Here is a 15,725-nt window from a genome sequence, read left to right on the forward strand (position 1 = left end):
CTTCTTCTTCTTCTTCTTCTTCTTCTTCTTCTTCTTCTTCTTCTTCTTCATCTTTTTTTTACAATTTCTGGGTTTATTTATTTATTTATTTATTTATTTATTTATTTTTACACTCCAGATTTTCTTCCCCTCAGGGTCCACCCTCTGACAGTTCCACATCCCATACCTCCTCCCCTTTCCCCTAGCTCAACAAGCATGTCCCCACCCCACTCCCACCTCACCAGACCGCTAAACTCCCTAGGGCCTCCAGTCTCTTGAGGGTTAGGCACATCTTCTCTGACTGAACTCAAACCTGCAGTCCTCTGCTGAATATGTGTTGATGACCTCATATCTGCTGTTTTATGCTGTCTTATGGGTATGAGTGTCTCAGAGATCTCAGGATTCAGGTTAATTGAGACTGCTGGTCCTCCTATAAGGTTCCCCTCCTCCTAAGCTTCTTTGAGCTTGTCCCTAATTCAACAACAGGGGTCAGCAGTTTCTGTTCATTGCTTGGGTGCAAATATTTGTATCTGACTTTTTCAGCTGCTTGTTCGGTCTTTCACAGGACAGTCATGATAGGTCCCGTTTTGAGAGCACTCCATAGCCTCAGTAATAGTATCAGGCCTTGGGGTCTTCTCTTAACCTGGATCCCACTTTGGGACTGTTGCTGGGCCTTCTTTTCCCCAGGATCTTCTCCATTTCCATCCCTGCTGTTCTTTCAGACAGGAACAATTGTGAGTCAGAGTTTTGACTGTGGGACCATCTCTCAAGTGATGCCACTTCTTTCTGCTAGAGGAGGGCTCTATAAGTTCCCTCTCCCTACTGTAGGGCATCTAGAATCCCTCCCTTAAGATCCTGAGAGTCTCTCACCTCTCAGGTCTCTAGTACATATGGGAGGGTCCCCCCAACTTCCTACTTCCCAAAGTTTCCTGTTTCCTTTCTTTCTGCTGTCCCTCAGAGCTTCACTCTTTTTTGACCCCATTCCCTTTTCCTTCCCAAGTTCCTCCCTTCCCACTTGTGATTGCTTTCTTCCCCCTCCCAGTGGGACTGAGACGTCCTCACTTGGGCCCTTCAGCTTGTTGTACTCACTAATAAGTGGATATTAGCAAAAAAAAAAAAAAAAAAAAAAAAAAAGCCGGGCAAGTGGTGGCGCACTTAATCCCAGCACTTGGGAGGCAGAGGCAGGCATAGATACATACATACATACATACATACATACATACATACATACATACATACAGAATACCCAAGATACCGTCCACAGAACTCAAAAATGGCCCAGTCTTTCAAAGCTTGATGTACCCAGGATTCTTGCTCAGTGCTTTACAAGTTTCTTGGCAGCAATAGCCTCTCACTCAGCCTGCACTATCTTCTACCTTTGTTCCTGCTTTGTATTTTCCACCAAAAATAGAGCCCATAGGCTTCCTGCTGGGCAATTTGCTTGGCTTCTACAGCCATGAATGATTCTTGGCTATAGTTCAGCTCTGTGATAGTCACCTCACCAAGAATAACACTGAAGTCTTGGTGCACTCTGTCAACTCTCTTTGAATCAACATAGACGTGTGTGTTTATTGGTCAATCAGCTGTGAGACACTAAACTTAGCTGCCATACTCTTGCACACCTCATTGACAATGGACAGGAGCCCTTACTCCTAGTACTATAGGGAACTGGGACCAGAGGATGCTAAAGTGAAGGCTTTTGTCTAGAATCATGTCCTGCTTTATGATCTCTAATCTGATTACAGAAGATGACTCTAAGATCCACCTTCCAAGGTTAACACAGATTCATGGGCACCATAGGCCATGGCCACAGCTGTGTCCCCTCAGTAGCAGCTTCATCACCAACACCCATATCCTAAAGCACCAGGGATAAGCATCCTGCTATGTAGTTCAAGTCCTGGACAATGTCTGATCCACGTGAAGGCAACATAATGAGAGGTCAGCAGAGGATGCCCACCTGATTCTTCCTCAGTCCAGATTAATAAGATTTTAGAGATTATGGCACTTGCAAAAAATTCAGATTATTTTTAACATATTTACAAAGTGAAATGGGTAGACAAAAATGAATATAACTTTCTCTGTTTTCTTTTTAGCTCTGGGGAAAGACAAGGATTACCTGGATGAATCTGAACATGCCAACTATGATCGATCTCGTCTCCTTAATGACTTTGTTACCAAAGATAAGCCTGAATCCAAGACAAAGCTGTCTAAGGTAATAAAAACTGAGTTATTAGTGCATAAATTTGAGCATTCAGCTCTATGGTTAGATCTGTGTTGGAAAATATAAATGAAACACAGAACTTAATATCTAACTTTAAGAACTCAAACATGCTGGGCATGGTGGCACACCCATTTGATCCCAGCACTTGGGAGGCAGAGGTAGGCGAATTTCTGAGTTCAAGGCCAGCCTGGTCTACAAAGTGAGTTCCAGGACACCCAGGGCTACATAGAGAAACCCTGAATAAAAAAAATTAAAAAAAGGAACTCAAGCATGAGTAGCTAGTTACTGATTATTTGGATTATTAAATAATTATTATTTAACAGATCAAAAATGCCCCTTTATTTTTTAAATGTATTCTTTATTTTTAAAATATATTTTGTTTATTTTTAAAATATATTTTAAAATATATTTTATTTATTTTATTATTTTTGACATTTTTGTTTTAATTAAAGACAGGGTTTCTCTTTGTGTAGTCCTGGCTCACCTGGACCTCACTCTGTATACTAGTATGGCCTTGAACTCACAGAGATATACCTCCCTCTGTCTTCAGTGTGCTAGCATTAAAGGTGTGTACCACTACCACCCAGTTTATACTTTAAAATTATAATTACAATCTATATATACCCTCACATATATATGCATATATACATATATATATATGTATATATAATATAACATTATTTGGGTGTTTCTACCCCACCATGATTCACTGAGGAATGATACGCCAGACTCAAATAGTATGCAAAAGCAAAGAATATTTTATTTTGCAGAAGTGCAGCATGCTGGAGTCTTCCATTTACTAAAATGGAGACACCCAACTGAGTTCACAGTCCCAATGTAAAGCATATTATGAGAATTCCATGGAGGGGTAGGTGACATTTATCTTATTGGTTGGCTCTATATCTAAGGACATTCCAGAACCATTGCTGGGAGTTGGTGAGGGCTGAAAACTTTCTGGGGAAGCCTGGAAACTATTGTTGACCCATTGCCTTTGCCTCAGGTTAGGTGGCAGGGCAGCTGATAATAGGGGCAACTTCTGATTAGCTGCCCAAAGCCTGGTGTTTTTCCAATAACTGACTTGCCTAGATTTGCCCAGTTCTTGGAAACAGAGATCTAGGCCTAGTCTGCCGAACTGCCAATTTGAAGTCTTTCATGGAGACAGCCTGTATCAGTCCTCTCACTTGGATCATTTAGCTCCCAAATAAAAGACACAAAACCTTTATATTTATACATAAATTTAAAAACACTAGAGGTGGACAGATACAACTGTCTGTGCTATTTTGTCTTTTGCCTGTGAGTAGTCCCAAGATATAACTGGCCATGTTTTGCCTGAGTCACTCCTACTCCAACTGGATAGGTTTCATGACCATGTGCTGAGGATCCACCTACCGCAGAGTGACTTCTTTCTTCTTCCATCTCCCTCCCCTGGTTTTTGCCTCAGGCCCTAAGCCTATTTATGGTGAGAGGATTCAAAATTTATTCTTATAATTATTCTGACATCTGATATACTATTATCAGAAGTGCTTATCCTAAAGTACAATAAAAAGAGTACTATTCAGCTATTAAAAAGAATGAATTTATGAAATTCCTAGGCAAATGGATGAACCTGGAGGGCATCATCCTGAGTGAGGTAACACAATCACAAAGGATCTCACACAATATGTATTCACTGATAAGAGGATATTAGCCCAAAACTTAGGATACCCAAGATATAAGATACAATTTGCTAAATGCATGAAACTCAAGAAGAATGAAGACCAAAGTATGGACACTGTGTCCCTTCTTAGAATTGGGAACAAAACACCCATGGAAGGAGTTACAGAGACAAAGTTTGGAGCTGTGACAAAAGGATGGACCATCTAGAGACTGCCATATCCAGGAATCCATCCCATAATCAGCTTCCAAACGCTGACACCATTGCATACACTAGCAAGATTTTGCTGAAAGGACTCAGATATAGCTGTCTCTTGTGAGACTATGCCAGGGCCTAGCAAACACAGAAGTGGATGCTCACAGTCAGCTATTGGATGGATCACAGGGCTCCCAATAGAGGAGCTAGAGAAAATACCTAAGGAGCTAAAGGGATCTGCAACCCTATAGGTGGAACAACATTATGAACTAACCAGTACCCCGGAGCTCTTAACTCTAGCTGCATATGTATCAAAAGATGTCCTAGTCGGCCATCACTGGAAAGAGAGGCCCATTGGACATGCAAACTTTATATGCCCCAGTACAGGGGAACGCCAGGGCCAAAAAAATGGGAATGGGTGGGTAGGGAAGTGGGGGGAAGGGGGGACTTTTGGGATAGCATTGGAAATGTAATTGAGGAAAATACGTAATAAAAAAATATTACAAAAAAAAAAAAGAAAGCCACCTTTAATTCTTCTATCAAATTGTAACATTGTACCTTTCAGGCAAAATTATTTAAATACCAATTATAAACCATGAAGAATAATAATTCTTACATTGGTATTGGTCCTTAACTTTTCATGTACTTCCCTAGAAAGTTAACATATGAACATGTTTTTATGCTATGAAAGTTAATATGATTTGAATTCCAACTTCATTACCTATTGTGACTTGGACATACTAATTATACTCAATGACCTTGTTGTCCTTCTCTATAAATTGTGGACATTCTGTTTTCTGGACATCATTGTTTGAAAACAACATAAGATGACTTATGTGTCTTAGTTAGGGTTTCCATTTCTGTGAAGAGACACCATGACCAAGACGAGTCTTATAAAGGACAACATTCATTTGTGGCTAGCTAATAGGTTTAGAAGTTTAGTTCATCATCATCAAGGTAGGAGCATTGCAGCTTCCAGGCAGGCAAGATGCAGGAGGAGCTGAGAGTCTGCATCTTAATCTGACTGCAGCCAGGAGAAAACTCACTCTTCTGTACTGGGCAGAGCTTCAAAGTTCTCCCAAACAGTGATGTATTTCCTCCAACAAAGCCATATTGTCTAACATTACCAATCCCTATGGGCCAAACATATTCAATCCACTACTTTCCACTCTGTGACCCTCCAGAGTTGTGTTCAAACACAAGAGTTTTTGTGGGCCATATCTTGGCATAACATAATGCAAAAATATATTTAATCCAACTTCAAAAGTCATATTGTTTATAACAGTCTCCACAAAGTTAGAAGTCCATTGTTCAAAATCTCTTCTGAGATTTATACAATCACTTAACCATCAAAAAGCAGATCATATACTTCCAATACCACAGAATATTTATTACCATTCAAAAACATCACAGTGAAAAACAGTGGACCAGAGCAAGACAGAAAACCCACTGGACAAACTCTAAACTCCATGTCTTTATGTCTGATGTCTAAGTATTCTTCAGATCTCCAGCTCCTTTCATCCTTGATGATTGTTGTTGGCAGGTCTGGCATTGAGCAGCAACAGACTTCATTTTCTTGGGCTGGTTCCACTCCCTGATAGCAGATTTCCTCCACAGGTATTCCACAACTCCTATATTTCTAGCAACTTCAACTTTACAGTTTCTTATTCTGATTTTTTTTTTTTTTGGTTTTTCGAGACAGGGTTTCTCTGTATAGTCCTGGCTGTCCTGGAACTCACTTTGTAGACCAGGCTGGCCTCGAACTCAGAAATCCGCCTGCCTCTGTCTTATTCTGATTTTTAAAATCCACACATGGTCTGGGCTTCTACTAAGAGCTTGGGTCACTTATTCAGCTCTGCCTTCTGTAGCACTCTAGGCTCTCGTTGATTCTACTCCATTGCTGCTATTCTTGGTTGTCATCTTATGGTATTGACATCTCCAATTTCCTGGGATCTTCAGCTGCAACTAGGTTTTGCTAATAGACTTTCTTTTCTTTTTTTTTTTTTTTTTGGTTTTTCGAGACAAGGTTTCTCTGTGTGTCCTGGCTGTCCTGGAACTCACTCTGTAGACCAGGCTGGCCTCGAACTCAGAAATCCGCCTGCCTCTGCCTCCCAAGTGCTGGGACTAAAGGCGTGTGCCACCACGCCCGGCGCTAATAGACTTTCATAGGCTCCCTTAATGGTTCCAAGCCTTAACTTCTTTGCTTGACCCCTTCAGTTCTGGGCCACCAACTGCAACTGAATATTCACCTTCAACAGTGGCTTTTCCTGGCCTCTTGCAGTGCTAAGTCTCAAGCTACCCTCCAGGACCCCTTCATACCTTCAAAACCTATACCACATGCATGGTGCTTATACATGCCAAGTCCAGCTGCAGCATAAGGTACTACTGTAACTATGTCTGGAACACAGCTTCTTTGTGCTCTCAGAAAACACTTTCCAGAAGATATTTCTTTGCTCCAGATAACCAGTATCAATTGCCCTAGTAGTCCCTTCTGCTCTTGGATCTTAAGCCAGAGGCACATGGCCAAAGATTCTGAGTTCTGCTGCTTGCTGAAGTGAGAACATTACCAATTGTTCTATTATATCCTTCATTGCCTAAACTTGACTGTCTTGGAACTTGCACTGTAAAATGATCTTGAACTCAGATCTGAATGTCTATGTCTCCTGAATTTTAGGATTAAAGGCTTTTACCACCATGCCTGGACCTAAGCTTTTTCTACCTGGAACTTACTTTATGTCCACACTGGCCTTAAACTCGGAGATCTGTTTTTCTCTATCTCCTGTACCACCATGTCTAGGCATAAGCTTATCGTGGCCAAAATTCCTCAAGCTTCAAATCAAAAGCCTGTGACTTCCATTTTGAGATTATAGTTCACTTCAGAATAAAAGTTCAAATAAAGACAATAACAAAGCAAACAATAAGCTTAGTTGGACAACACATTTTATCTGTTTATCTCCTCAAACACAGGATTTAGTTCCATTGTACTTTCTGGTGACCTTTTTGTACCCATTTTGTACTTTCCTTCTCTAAATTTGCCATGCTTGATCAAAATACTTCTCATGAAACTTAACTACAGGATAAAGTCTAAATTTGGATTTTTTTGAGATTTCCTTTGTCAATGCAGTTAATTGGAATGTTTTCATACTAGCCTCAGGTAAGTCTTCAGACTAGGACCAAAATCAGCTACATTCCTCACCAAAACATCACAAGAACAGTCTGTAGGCTACATACTAATAATCTTCTCCTTTGAAAATTCTTGAGCTAGGCCCCCACATTTCAAATCACCCTCAGCACCAATGTCTTTCATATACCTACTAGGATAGCCTATTTTTTTTCAATACAGGGTTTCTCTGTGTAGCCCTGGCTGTCCTGGAACTCACTCTGTAGTAAGGTTGGCCTTGAACTCAGAAATCCTCCTGCCTCTGCCTCCCAAGTGCTGAGATTAAAGGTGTGTACCACCACTGCTCGACTTAGGATAGCCTATTAAGCCCCACTTAAAACATTCCACAACTTTCTGAATCCAAAGTCTCAAAATTCACATTCCTCTAAATAAAACCATGGTCAGGCCTATCACATCAGTACCTGACTCCTGGTACCAACTTCTCTTTTAGTTAGAGTTACCATTGCTGTGAAGAGATAACATGACCAATACAACTCTCATGAAGAACAACATTTAATTTGAGCTGTCTTATATGCTTAGGGTTTCAGTCCATTATCATCAAGGTGTGAGCATGGCAGCTTCCAAGCAGGCAAGTTGCAGGAGTAGCTGAGAGTCTTCATTTTGCTCTGAATATAGCCATGAGAAAACTAATTCTTCTAAACTGGGTAAAGCTTCAAAGCCCACCCCCACAATGGCACACTTCCTCCAAAAATGCCATATTGTCTAACAGTATCACTATTTATGGACCAAGCATATTCAAACCACCATACTACGTGAGAGTATTTCCACAGCAATGTGGAAATTTGTATGCTAAATAAACCCTTTCCTCCCCAACTTGCTTCTTGGTCATGATGTTTGTGCAGGAATAGAAACCCTGACTAAGATATCTAAGAATGTTAAGATTTATAGCTTATTTTTAACTGATTTTTGCTGTTCATTAGTGAAAGAAGTCAGGACTGGAACTCAAGCAGGTCAGGAAGCAGAAGCTGATGTAGAAGCCATGGAGGGATGTTACTTACTGGCTTGCTCCTCTGGCTTGCTCAGCCTGCTTTTGTATAGAACCAAGACTACCAGCCCAGATATGGCCCCACCCACAATGAGCTTTGACCTCTTGATCACTGATTGAGAAAATACCCCACAGCTGGATCTTATGGAGGCATTTCCCCAACTGAAGCTCCTTTCTCTGTGATAATCCCAGCCTGTGTCAAGTTGACACATAAAACAAGCCAGTACAATTGACCCCATGTCAACTTGACACACAAACACATCCACTAGTCAGCCCTTAGTTCTTATTCACCCCCAAGATCTAAACAACTTTAAAAGTCCCACAGTCTTTACATATTAAAAGTTCAATCCTTTAAAAATATCCAATACCTTTTAAAAATCCAAAGTCTTTTTACAAATAAAAGTCTCTTAACTGTGGGATCCACTAAAATAGTTTCTTCCTTCAAGAGGGAAAATGTCATATATATATGATTTTTCAAGTCTGAAGTTTCAAGATAAGCATTCTCAAGCCTATGCTAGGAAAACTATTACAAATTTGAGGAGAGATTACTCTGTAGAATAGAGTAATCAGCACATCTAATCCCACTGGCAAGGAAAGAAAGAGAGAGAGAGAGGAGGGGGAGGAAGGAAGGAAGGAAGGAAGGAAGGAAGGAAGGAAGGAAGGAAGGAAGGAAGGAAGGAAGGAAGAAAAAAGAAAGAAAAGCTCATTATATCTGTGCATTATAAACATATAAACAGGCTTTAATACACAAGTCTCTGCCTCATATCCTGCTTTACTTTGGATGATTGGTAGGTTGCAATCTGCACTCTGCATATTATACACAGTAAGGGAACTGCATAAGGAACATTTCACATAGGAGCAAAGATATAAAAGATATAATGACTCAGAAGGAAGGAACATTACCTTGAAAGAGTGACTCATGCCTAATGCAAAGGACATAGTGGGTAAAGGCAACTATTGGATAATAGAAAACAAATAGAACTCAATAACAAATTGCCCATCAGCCATGAACTAAGGTCAGAAGAAATTATTCTAAATTATCTCAAGTGCTATTATTGTATTTGTGAGAGCTCCATTAAGTTTTTCAGATGTAAGAACTAACAATCTTAAAAATACATCTGACTAGTGGCCTGATCATTGTATAGAAGGATTTTCAATCTGTTTGAAATTTTATTTGTTAACCATTGAGCAACAATTAACCATTGCTGAAGTGGCCTTGAGTCTAAGTGAAAAACATTTCTTTCTCATCACTACTTATAATAATTTACCGTGGTAATTTGAATGCCAAAACCCCTCATAGACTTCATTACTCACTTTGCCCCCAGTGGCTATAACTATTTGAGAGGATTGGGAAGTGTGGCCTTCTTGGAGAAGGTGTGTCATCACTCTCAGTCCCTGACATTTCAGAAGACTCCTATCATTTCAAGTTACCTCTCTGCTTTCCAGTTTGTGGATAAAAAATGTGAGCTCTCAGTTGGTGCTCCAGTGCTATGCTTGCCTTCCTATTACCATACTCCTCATTGTAATGAATATATACTCCTATCACCCTGGAGCTGTAAGTCCCAAATAATCCCTTCCTTCTAAAAATTACCTTTGTCATGTTGTTTTAATACAATAGAAAGGTAACTAATACACTTAATAAAACTAAATATTCTTAAAAATAACTCTCTGGTTTAGGATCTATCTTCAGAACTTAGAATTGTATTTTTTATTCTTTTTTGAGATTAAAACTTTTTGCAGTCATGGCTTCTAATGTGGTAAAATTATAGTGATAGCATAACAGGATCTAATAGGAAGATGTTTAAATTTGTACTCCAGGACAGAGAATGATGGTAAACATTAGACAGCCTCCATTATATATGTGTTAAAATACAAGCAATGGAGAAGTCCAAGAGGCACTACAAATCAGAGATATATCACCACATGATTTCTAATTTTTTTCTGTTAGCCTTAAGTCTTAAAACAAAATCCATATTAAACATACCAAAAGTGTTTGGTTAATTTCTATCCACTGTACCTTCTAATTTTGTTGAGATTTTTAATACCTTCTATCAAAAGTTACTGTCTATTGAATTGTCTATAAGGCTTTCTTGGATTTGATGCCATCACTAAGCTCTGGTTTCAGACAAAGGTTGCATTTCTGTTGTGTCTCCTTGAATCCTAACTTTATCAGGACTACATATCAGAGCTAGCCTTGAAGAGGATAAAAGACCACCTACCTGTACCAGAAACTAATGACCATAGTTGTCCTAATCGAAACATGTAAGAAATTGAGCAGCAAAATTAGATGATTAAATTAAGCAGGAAATTCAGCTCAGTTGACATTAAAGAGCACAACAGTGGGAATGGCCTCTGTTCATAAACATGAAAAATATCTGGGAATAATTCTTTTCAACAAGAGATAATAGAGACAGCTTCAAGTGTTAAAGGATAAAGTAGGGGCTGATAACAGTGACAAATTAATCCTTCTTCAAATACTGAGAAGATCAAAAAAGTGTCACTAATTTCTAAGAAATTCCAAAATGCTCCTAATTCTTTGGAGCCTAGGTGTAGTTTAACATAAATACTTTATATTTGAAAAACAAACAAACAAACAAACAAACAAACAAACAAACACTTAACTCTCTGAAATAGCTAAGCGTCTCAATAATTTATTTGGAAGAGGGTTGGGCCAGAGAAATGGTTCAGCAGATAAGCATGCTTGTTACTTCTTTTGCACTATTTAAACTTTTTCATATAATATATTTTGGTCAAGTTTTTCTTTCACCAAAGTCCTCATAAATATGTCCAAGCTCCCTACCCACACAACTTTAGGTTCTCTCTTATTATTTTACAGAGAGAAAACCCAAAAAGGAAAATCAAAACAAATAAGCAAAAATGATATGACAAAAGTGGCGAAAATAAAAAAAACCCAACAAACAAAGCAAAAAGCCCACAAACAGACAAAAATCATGTAGTTCATTACTTCTGGGCCTGGGGCCTGCCATGGAGTGTTAATATATCCCCAACACTCCACTGAAGAATACTAATTTTCCATGTTCTGTGTACTCCCCACAGTATTGGGGTCTTGTCAGGGGTGAACCTATGCAGGCCTTATGTGTGCTATCTTTGTGACTTCATATTTGTGTCAGTTCTCTTGCATCTGGATGACACTGTTCTTGGAATCATCACTCCTACCCCCTCCTCTTACAGGTTTGTGTTTTGTTTTTTGCCTTCTCTTTTTCATAGATGCATAGGTCTTGAGGGGAGAGATTTTATGAAGATATTTCATTTAGAAATGAGTGCTCCAAAGTCTTTCACTCTGAACATTGTCCAGTTGTGAATCATTGCATTAGTTCCCATCTACTTCAAGAAGAAGCATCCCTAATGAGAACTGGGTTAGACACCTGTCTATGAGCATAGCAATATGTCATTAGGAGTCATCTTATTGCTATATCTTTTGCAAAGTGATAATACTAAACTCTTTCATAACCCTATGATATTTTTCTCTCAGTTTCTTGAACTTTGGTAGTTTCAGTCATGGGAAGAATGCTTGCTGCTTTTTCAGAGAACTACGGCTCCATTACAAATCGAATTAATAACAACATACACACACACAAACACACACACATACATACACACACAAACATGGGGGAAGGGAGAAAGAGATGATAATAATAATATTAAAACTTAATTAAATTCAGGAAAGTACAATATTTACTTTAGTTGAAATATACATGTATATTGTCAACAGTCATAATCATTAGATTAATACAATTTTATTATCTTTACTACATCTGTGTGGCTGAAAAATATTCAGAAACAATTAAGTACCACAAACAACCATACAAAAAAAGCCATTCTCATAAATCTATAAGTGGTAGAAATTATTAGACTTAATTGACGGAAAATTCTAGAGAAAATGAGACAAGCCGCTTTTATAAGTGTTTAGGAAAAGATTGTCTTTTCCTGGTTTATTAATGTAGAGTATTGGAAATAAGGTCCTACAGAATGAGAATTCCTCTTACCTTCAAGTAGCCATGCCTTGAATACCAGCAAAGGCTTCTATGAGAAAATAATAGTCAGAGAACATCTACAGTTAGGTTACATGAGAAGAATCAAGCACATGTGGTAGAAGCCACAACTCCCGTCATGAACACTAATGAAATGTTTGTCTGGGGATGCAGAAATTGACTAATGATGTTGACAGTTATGGTTTGGGGACTATAAAGGTATTTTCCAAAATATGACTTCTCTTTTGAAAGTATGTTTAGTATTAAACCAGACAGGAGAGGGGTTATAGACAGGAAAATCTTGACATGAATATTTTAGCAGTTCATTAAAATTACATCACATGGCCATTCAGTTTGACTAGATCAAGTGGCAGGGGCAGATGGTGTTCATCATATTTTCAACACTAATGTGGGTAATTTTCTGTAAGAATGAAGACACTGATCATTGATGGAAGAGGTAAGAAAGATACAGTTTCTGTAGATTTCTAAACTGTGCCTTTTATGTTAACAATACTAAAACATTCCATTTTCATATATAGCTTTTGGCCCAGAAATTGTGTAGGGGGTTAATTTTCTGAACCAATTACTGTTACAGAACTACTATACAATGCTACGTAATATTAGTGATACTAGAATTTTTCCAAAAAGTAACATAATGTGGTGTTATAAACAATCAGATAAATAATCACTTGGATGCATGTGTCTTCTTTCCTTTCCTTTCCTTTCCTTTCCTTTCCTTTCCTTTTCTTTTCTTTTCTTTTCTTTTCTTTTCTTTTCTTTTCTTTTCTTTTCTTTTCTTTTCTTTTCTTTATTCTCTTCTTTTCTTTATTCTCTTCTTTTCTTTTCTCTTTTATTTTCTCTTTTCCTTTCTTTTTTCTTTTCTTTTCTCTTCTTTTCCTTTCTTTTCTTTTCTTTTCACTTCTCTTCTTTTCCTTTCTTTTCTTCTCATTTCTTTCTTTCTCCTCTCTTGTTCTTCATTATTTATTTAGTTATTTATTGGTAGAGAATATTTATCCTTGTTATTTTATAATGGAAGCTTTCTAGCACTAGACAATATAGGCAACCCTCATTTCCATGTTTATATTGAGACAGGTCTCACTAAATTGCCAAGGCTAGTCTTTAGCAAACCATGTACTCCACGTAGGCCTTAAATTTTTATTGTCCTGCATCAGTTTCCCAAATAGCTATGATGACAGGCTTGCTCTTTCTGTCTTATCTATATGAATGATGTAATGGGCAGCCTTGACATAAAATGTAGTGATAATTGTATATGTGTGGATTTCACAGCCATTAACTCATATGTACAAATGGAGAATTTTCAGTAAAGAGTATGACTATTTTAGTGAACATATGAAGAGTTCCTTTCATTTTCAATAGATTTAATTTTTTATGAGTATTAGTATTTGTTTGCCTGGGTATATGTGTATTGCAAGTGAGGTGGTTGCCCTGAAAAGACATTGGATCCTCTGAGACTAGATTTACAGGTAGATGTAGCCACCACATCAATGCTGAAAATCAAACAAACCCCGATTCTCTAGAATTAAGTGTTCTTGAACTCTGAGATATCTTTCTAATCTGAGAATTTTATCTTTTGTTATAATATTCCCTGTATGCTACAGTATCACAATTAATTTTTAGCATTTATATTCTGTTCAATGCTATAAGTAAGTTGGCAACTTAAAGTATGTGGGAGATATGCATAAGTTACATGAAAAAACACTTTTTATGGGACTTTGAACATGTGTTAGTTTGCTAGCCCCTAGCAACACAAGAGCTATTTCCCTTTACTACAGAGAAATGTCTGTACCAAGAGGAAAGAATCTATTTATGTTATTGGTTAGTCAGTTTCTAAGATATACTTAAAATTTCCTCAACTTTATTTTTATTTAATAATATTACTGTGATAAATTGTGTTTTTAACACTTAATTTTTATTTTGTTTATGGAACACACGTGAAATCATTAGGGTTTTTGTACAAGGTGTTAAACATAATTTCTTGCTTTGCTAGTAAAACTCTTTCTCCAGCAGTATATCCAATATATGTAAAACACCCAAAATAGAATTTGCAAAACACAAGAAAATCAAGAAGGAAGACCAACGTGTGGATACGTCATTCCTCCTTAGAATAAGGAACAAAATACCTATGGAAGGAGTTGCAGAGACAAAGTTGGGAGCTAAGGCGAAAGGATGGACCATCCAGAGACTACCCAACCCGGGGATCCATCCCATAATCAGCCACCAAACTCAGACACTATTGCATATGCCAGCAAGATTTCGCTGAAAGGAACCTGATATAGCTGTCTAGTGTGAGGCTGTGACAGTGCCTGGCAAATACAGAAGTGGATGCTCACAGTCAACTATTGGATGGAACACAGGACCCCCAATGGAGAAGTCAGAGAAAGTACCCAAGGAGCTGAGGGGGTCTGCAACCCTATAGGTGGAACAACAATATGAACTAACCAGTGCCCTCAGAGCTTGTGTCTCTAGCTGCATATGTAGTAGAAGATGGCCTACTCTGCCATCATTGGGAAGAAAGGCCCCTTGGTCTTGTAAACTTTATATGTCCCAGTACAGGGGAATGCCAGGGCCAGAAAGTGGGAGTGGGTAGGTAGGGGAGCAGGGCGGGGGAGGGTACAGGGAACTTTCGGGAAATGTAAATAAAGAAAATATCTAATGAAAAAATTAAAAAAAAAAGAACTCAAGAAGGTAAACTCCAAAGGACCAAATAACCCTATTAAAAATGGGGAACAGAGCTAAACAGAGGATTCTTAAGTGAGGAAACTCGAATGGCAGAGAAGTTCCTAATGAAATGTTCAACATCCTTAGTCATCAGAGAAATGCAAATAAACACAACTCTGAGATTCCACCTCAAACCAGTCAGAATGGCTAAGTTCAAAAACTCAGGTGAAGACAGATGCTGGTGAGGATATGGAAAAAGAGGAACACTCCTCCATTGCTGGTAGAATTGCAAGCTGGTACAACCACTCTGGAAATCATTCTGAAGGTTCCTCAGAAAATTGGACATAGTACTACCTGAGGACCCAACTATACCACTCCTGAGGATATACCCAGAAGATGCTCCAACATGTAAAAAGGACACATGCTCCACCATGTTCATAGCAGCCATATTTATAATAACCAGAAGCTGGAAACAACCTAGATATCTCTCAACAGAAAAAGGATACAGAAAATTTACGCAATGGAATACTACTCACCTATTAAAAACAACGAATTCATGAAATTCTTAGGCAAATAAATGGAACTTGAAAATATCATCCTGAGTGAGGTAACTCAGTCACAAAAGACCACAGGTGGTATGTACTCACTGATAAGTGGATATTAACCCTCCCATATACAGTCACCAAACCCAGATGCTATTGTGGATGCCAGGAAGTGCTTGCTGATAGGAGCCTGGTAAGTCTGTCTCATGAGAGATTCTGCCAGTGCCTGATAAATACAGAGGTGGATGCTTGCAGCCAACCTTTGGACTGAGCGTAGGGTCCCTGATGGAGGGATTG

General features: G+C 38.4%; 1 protein-coding gene across 2 annotated transcripts in view; it reads left to right on the forward strand.

Moving 5' to 3' along the window:
* Positions 1-15,725, forward strand: part of Ano3 (anoctamin 3) — a 310,140-nt gene that overhangs the window by 91,115 nt on the left and 203,300 nt on the right. For both annotated transcript variants that reach the window (XM_021184432.3, XM_029474347.2), the window contains exon 4: positions 2,073-2,191. In XM_021184432.3, coding sequence (XP_021040091.1) covers positions 2,073-2,191 — 119 coding nt within the window. The remainder of the gene's footprint in view (positions 1-2,072; positions 2,192-15,725) is intronic.

Source organism: Mus caroli, unplaced genomic scaffold, assembly GCF_978045245.1.
Source record: "Mus caroli unplaced genomic scaffold, Mus_caroli_1 scaffold_2, whole genome shotgun sequence".
NCBI lineage: Eukaryota > Metazoa > Chordata > Mammalia > Rodentia > Muridae > Mus > Mus caroli.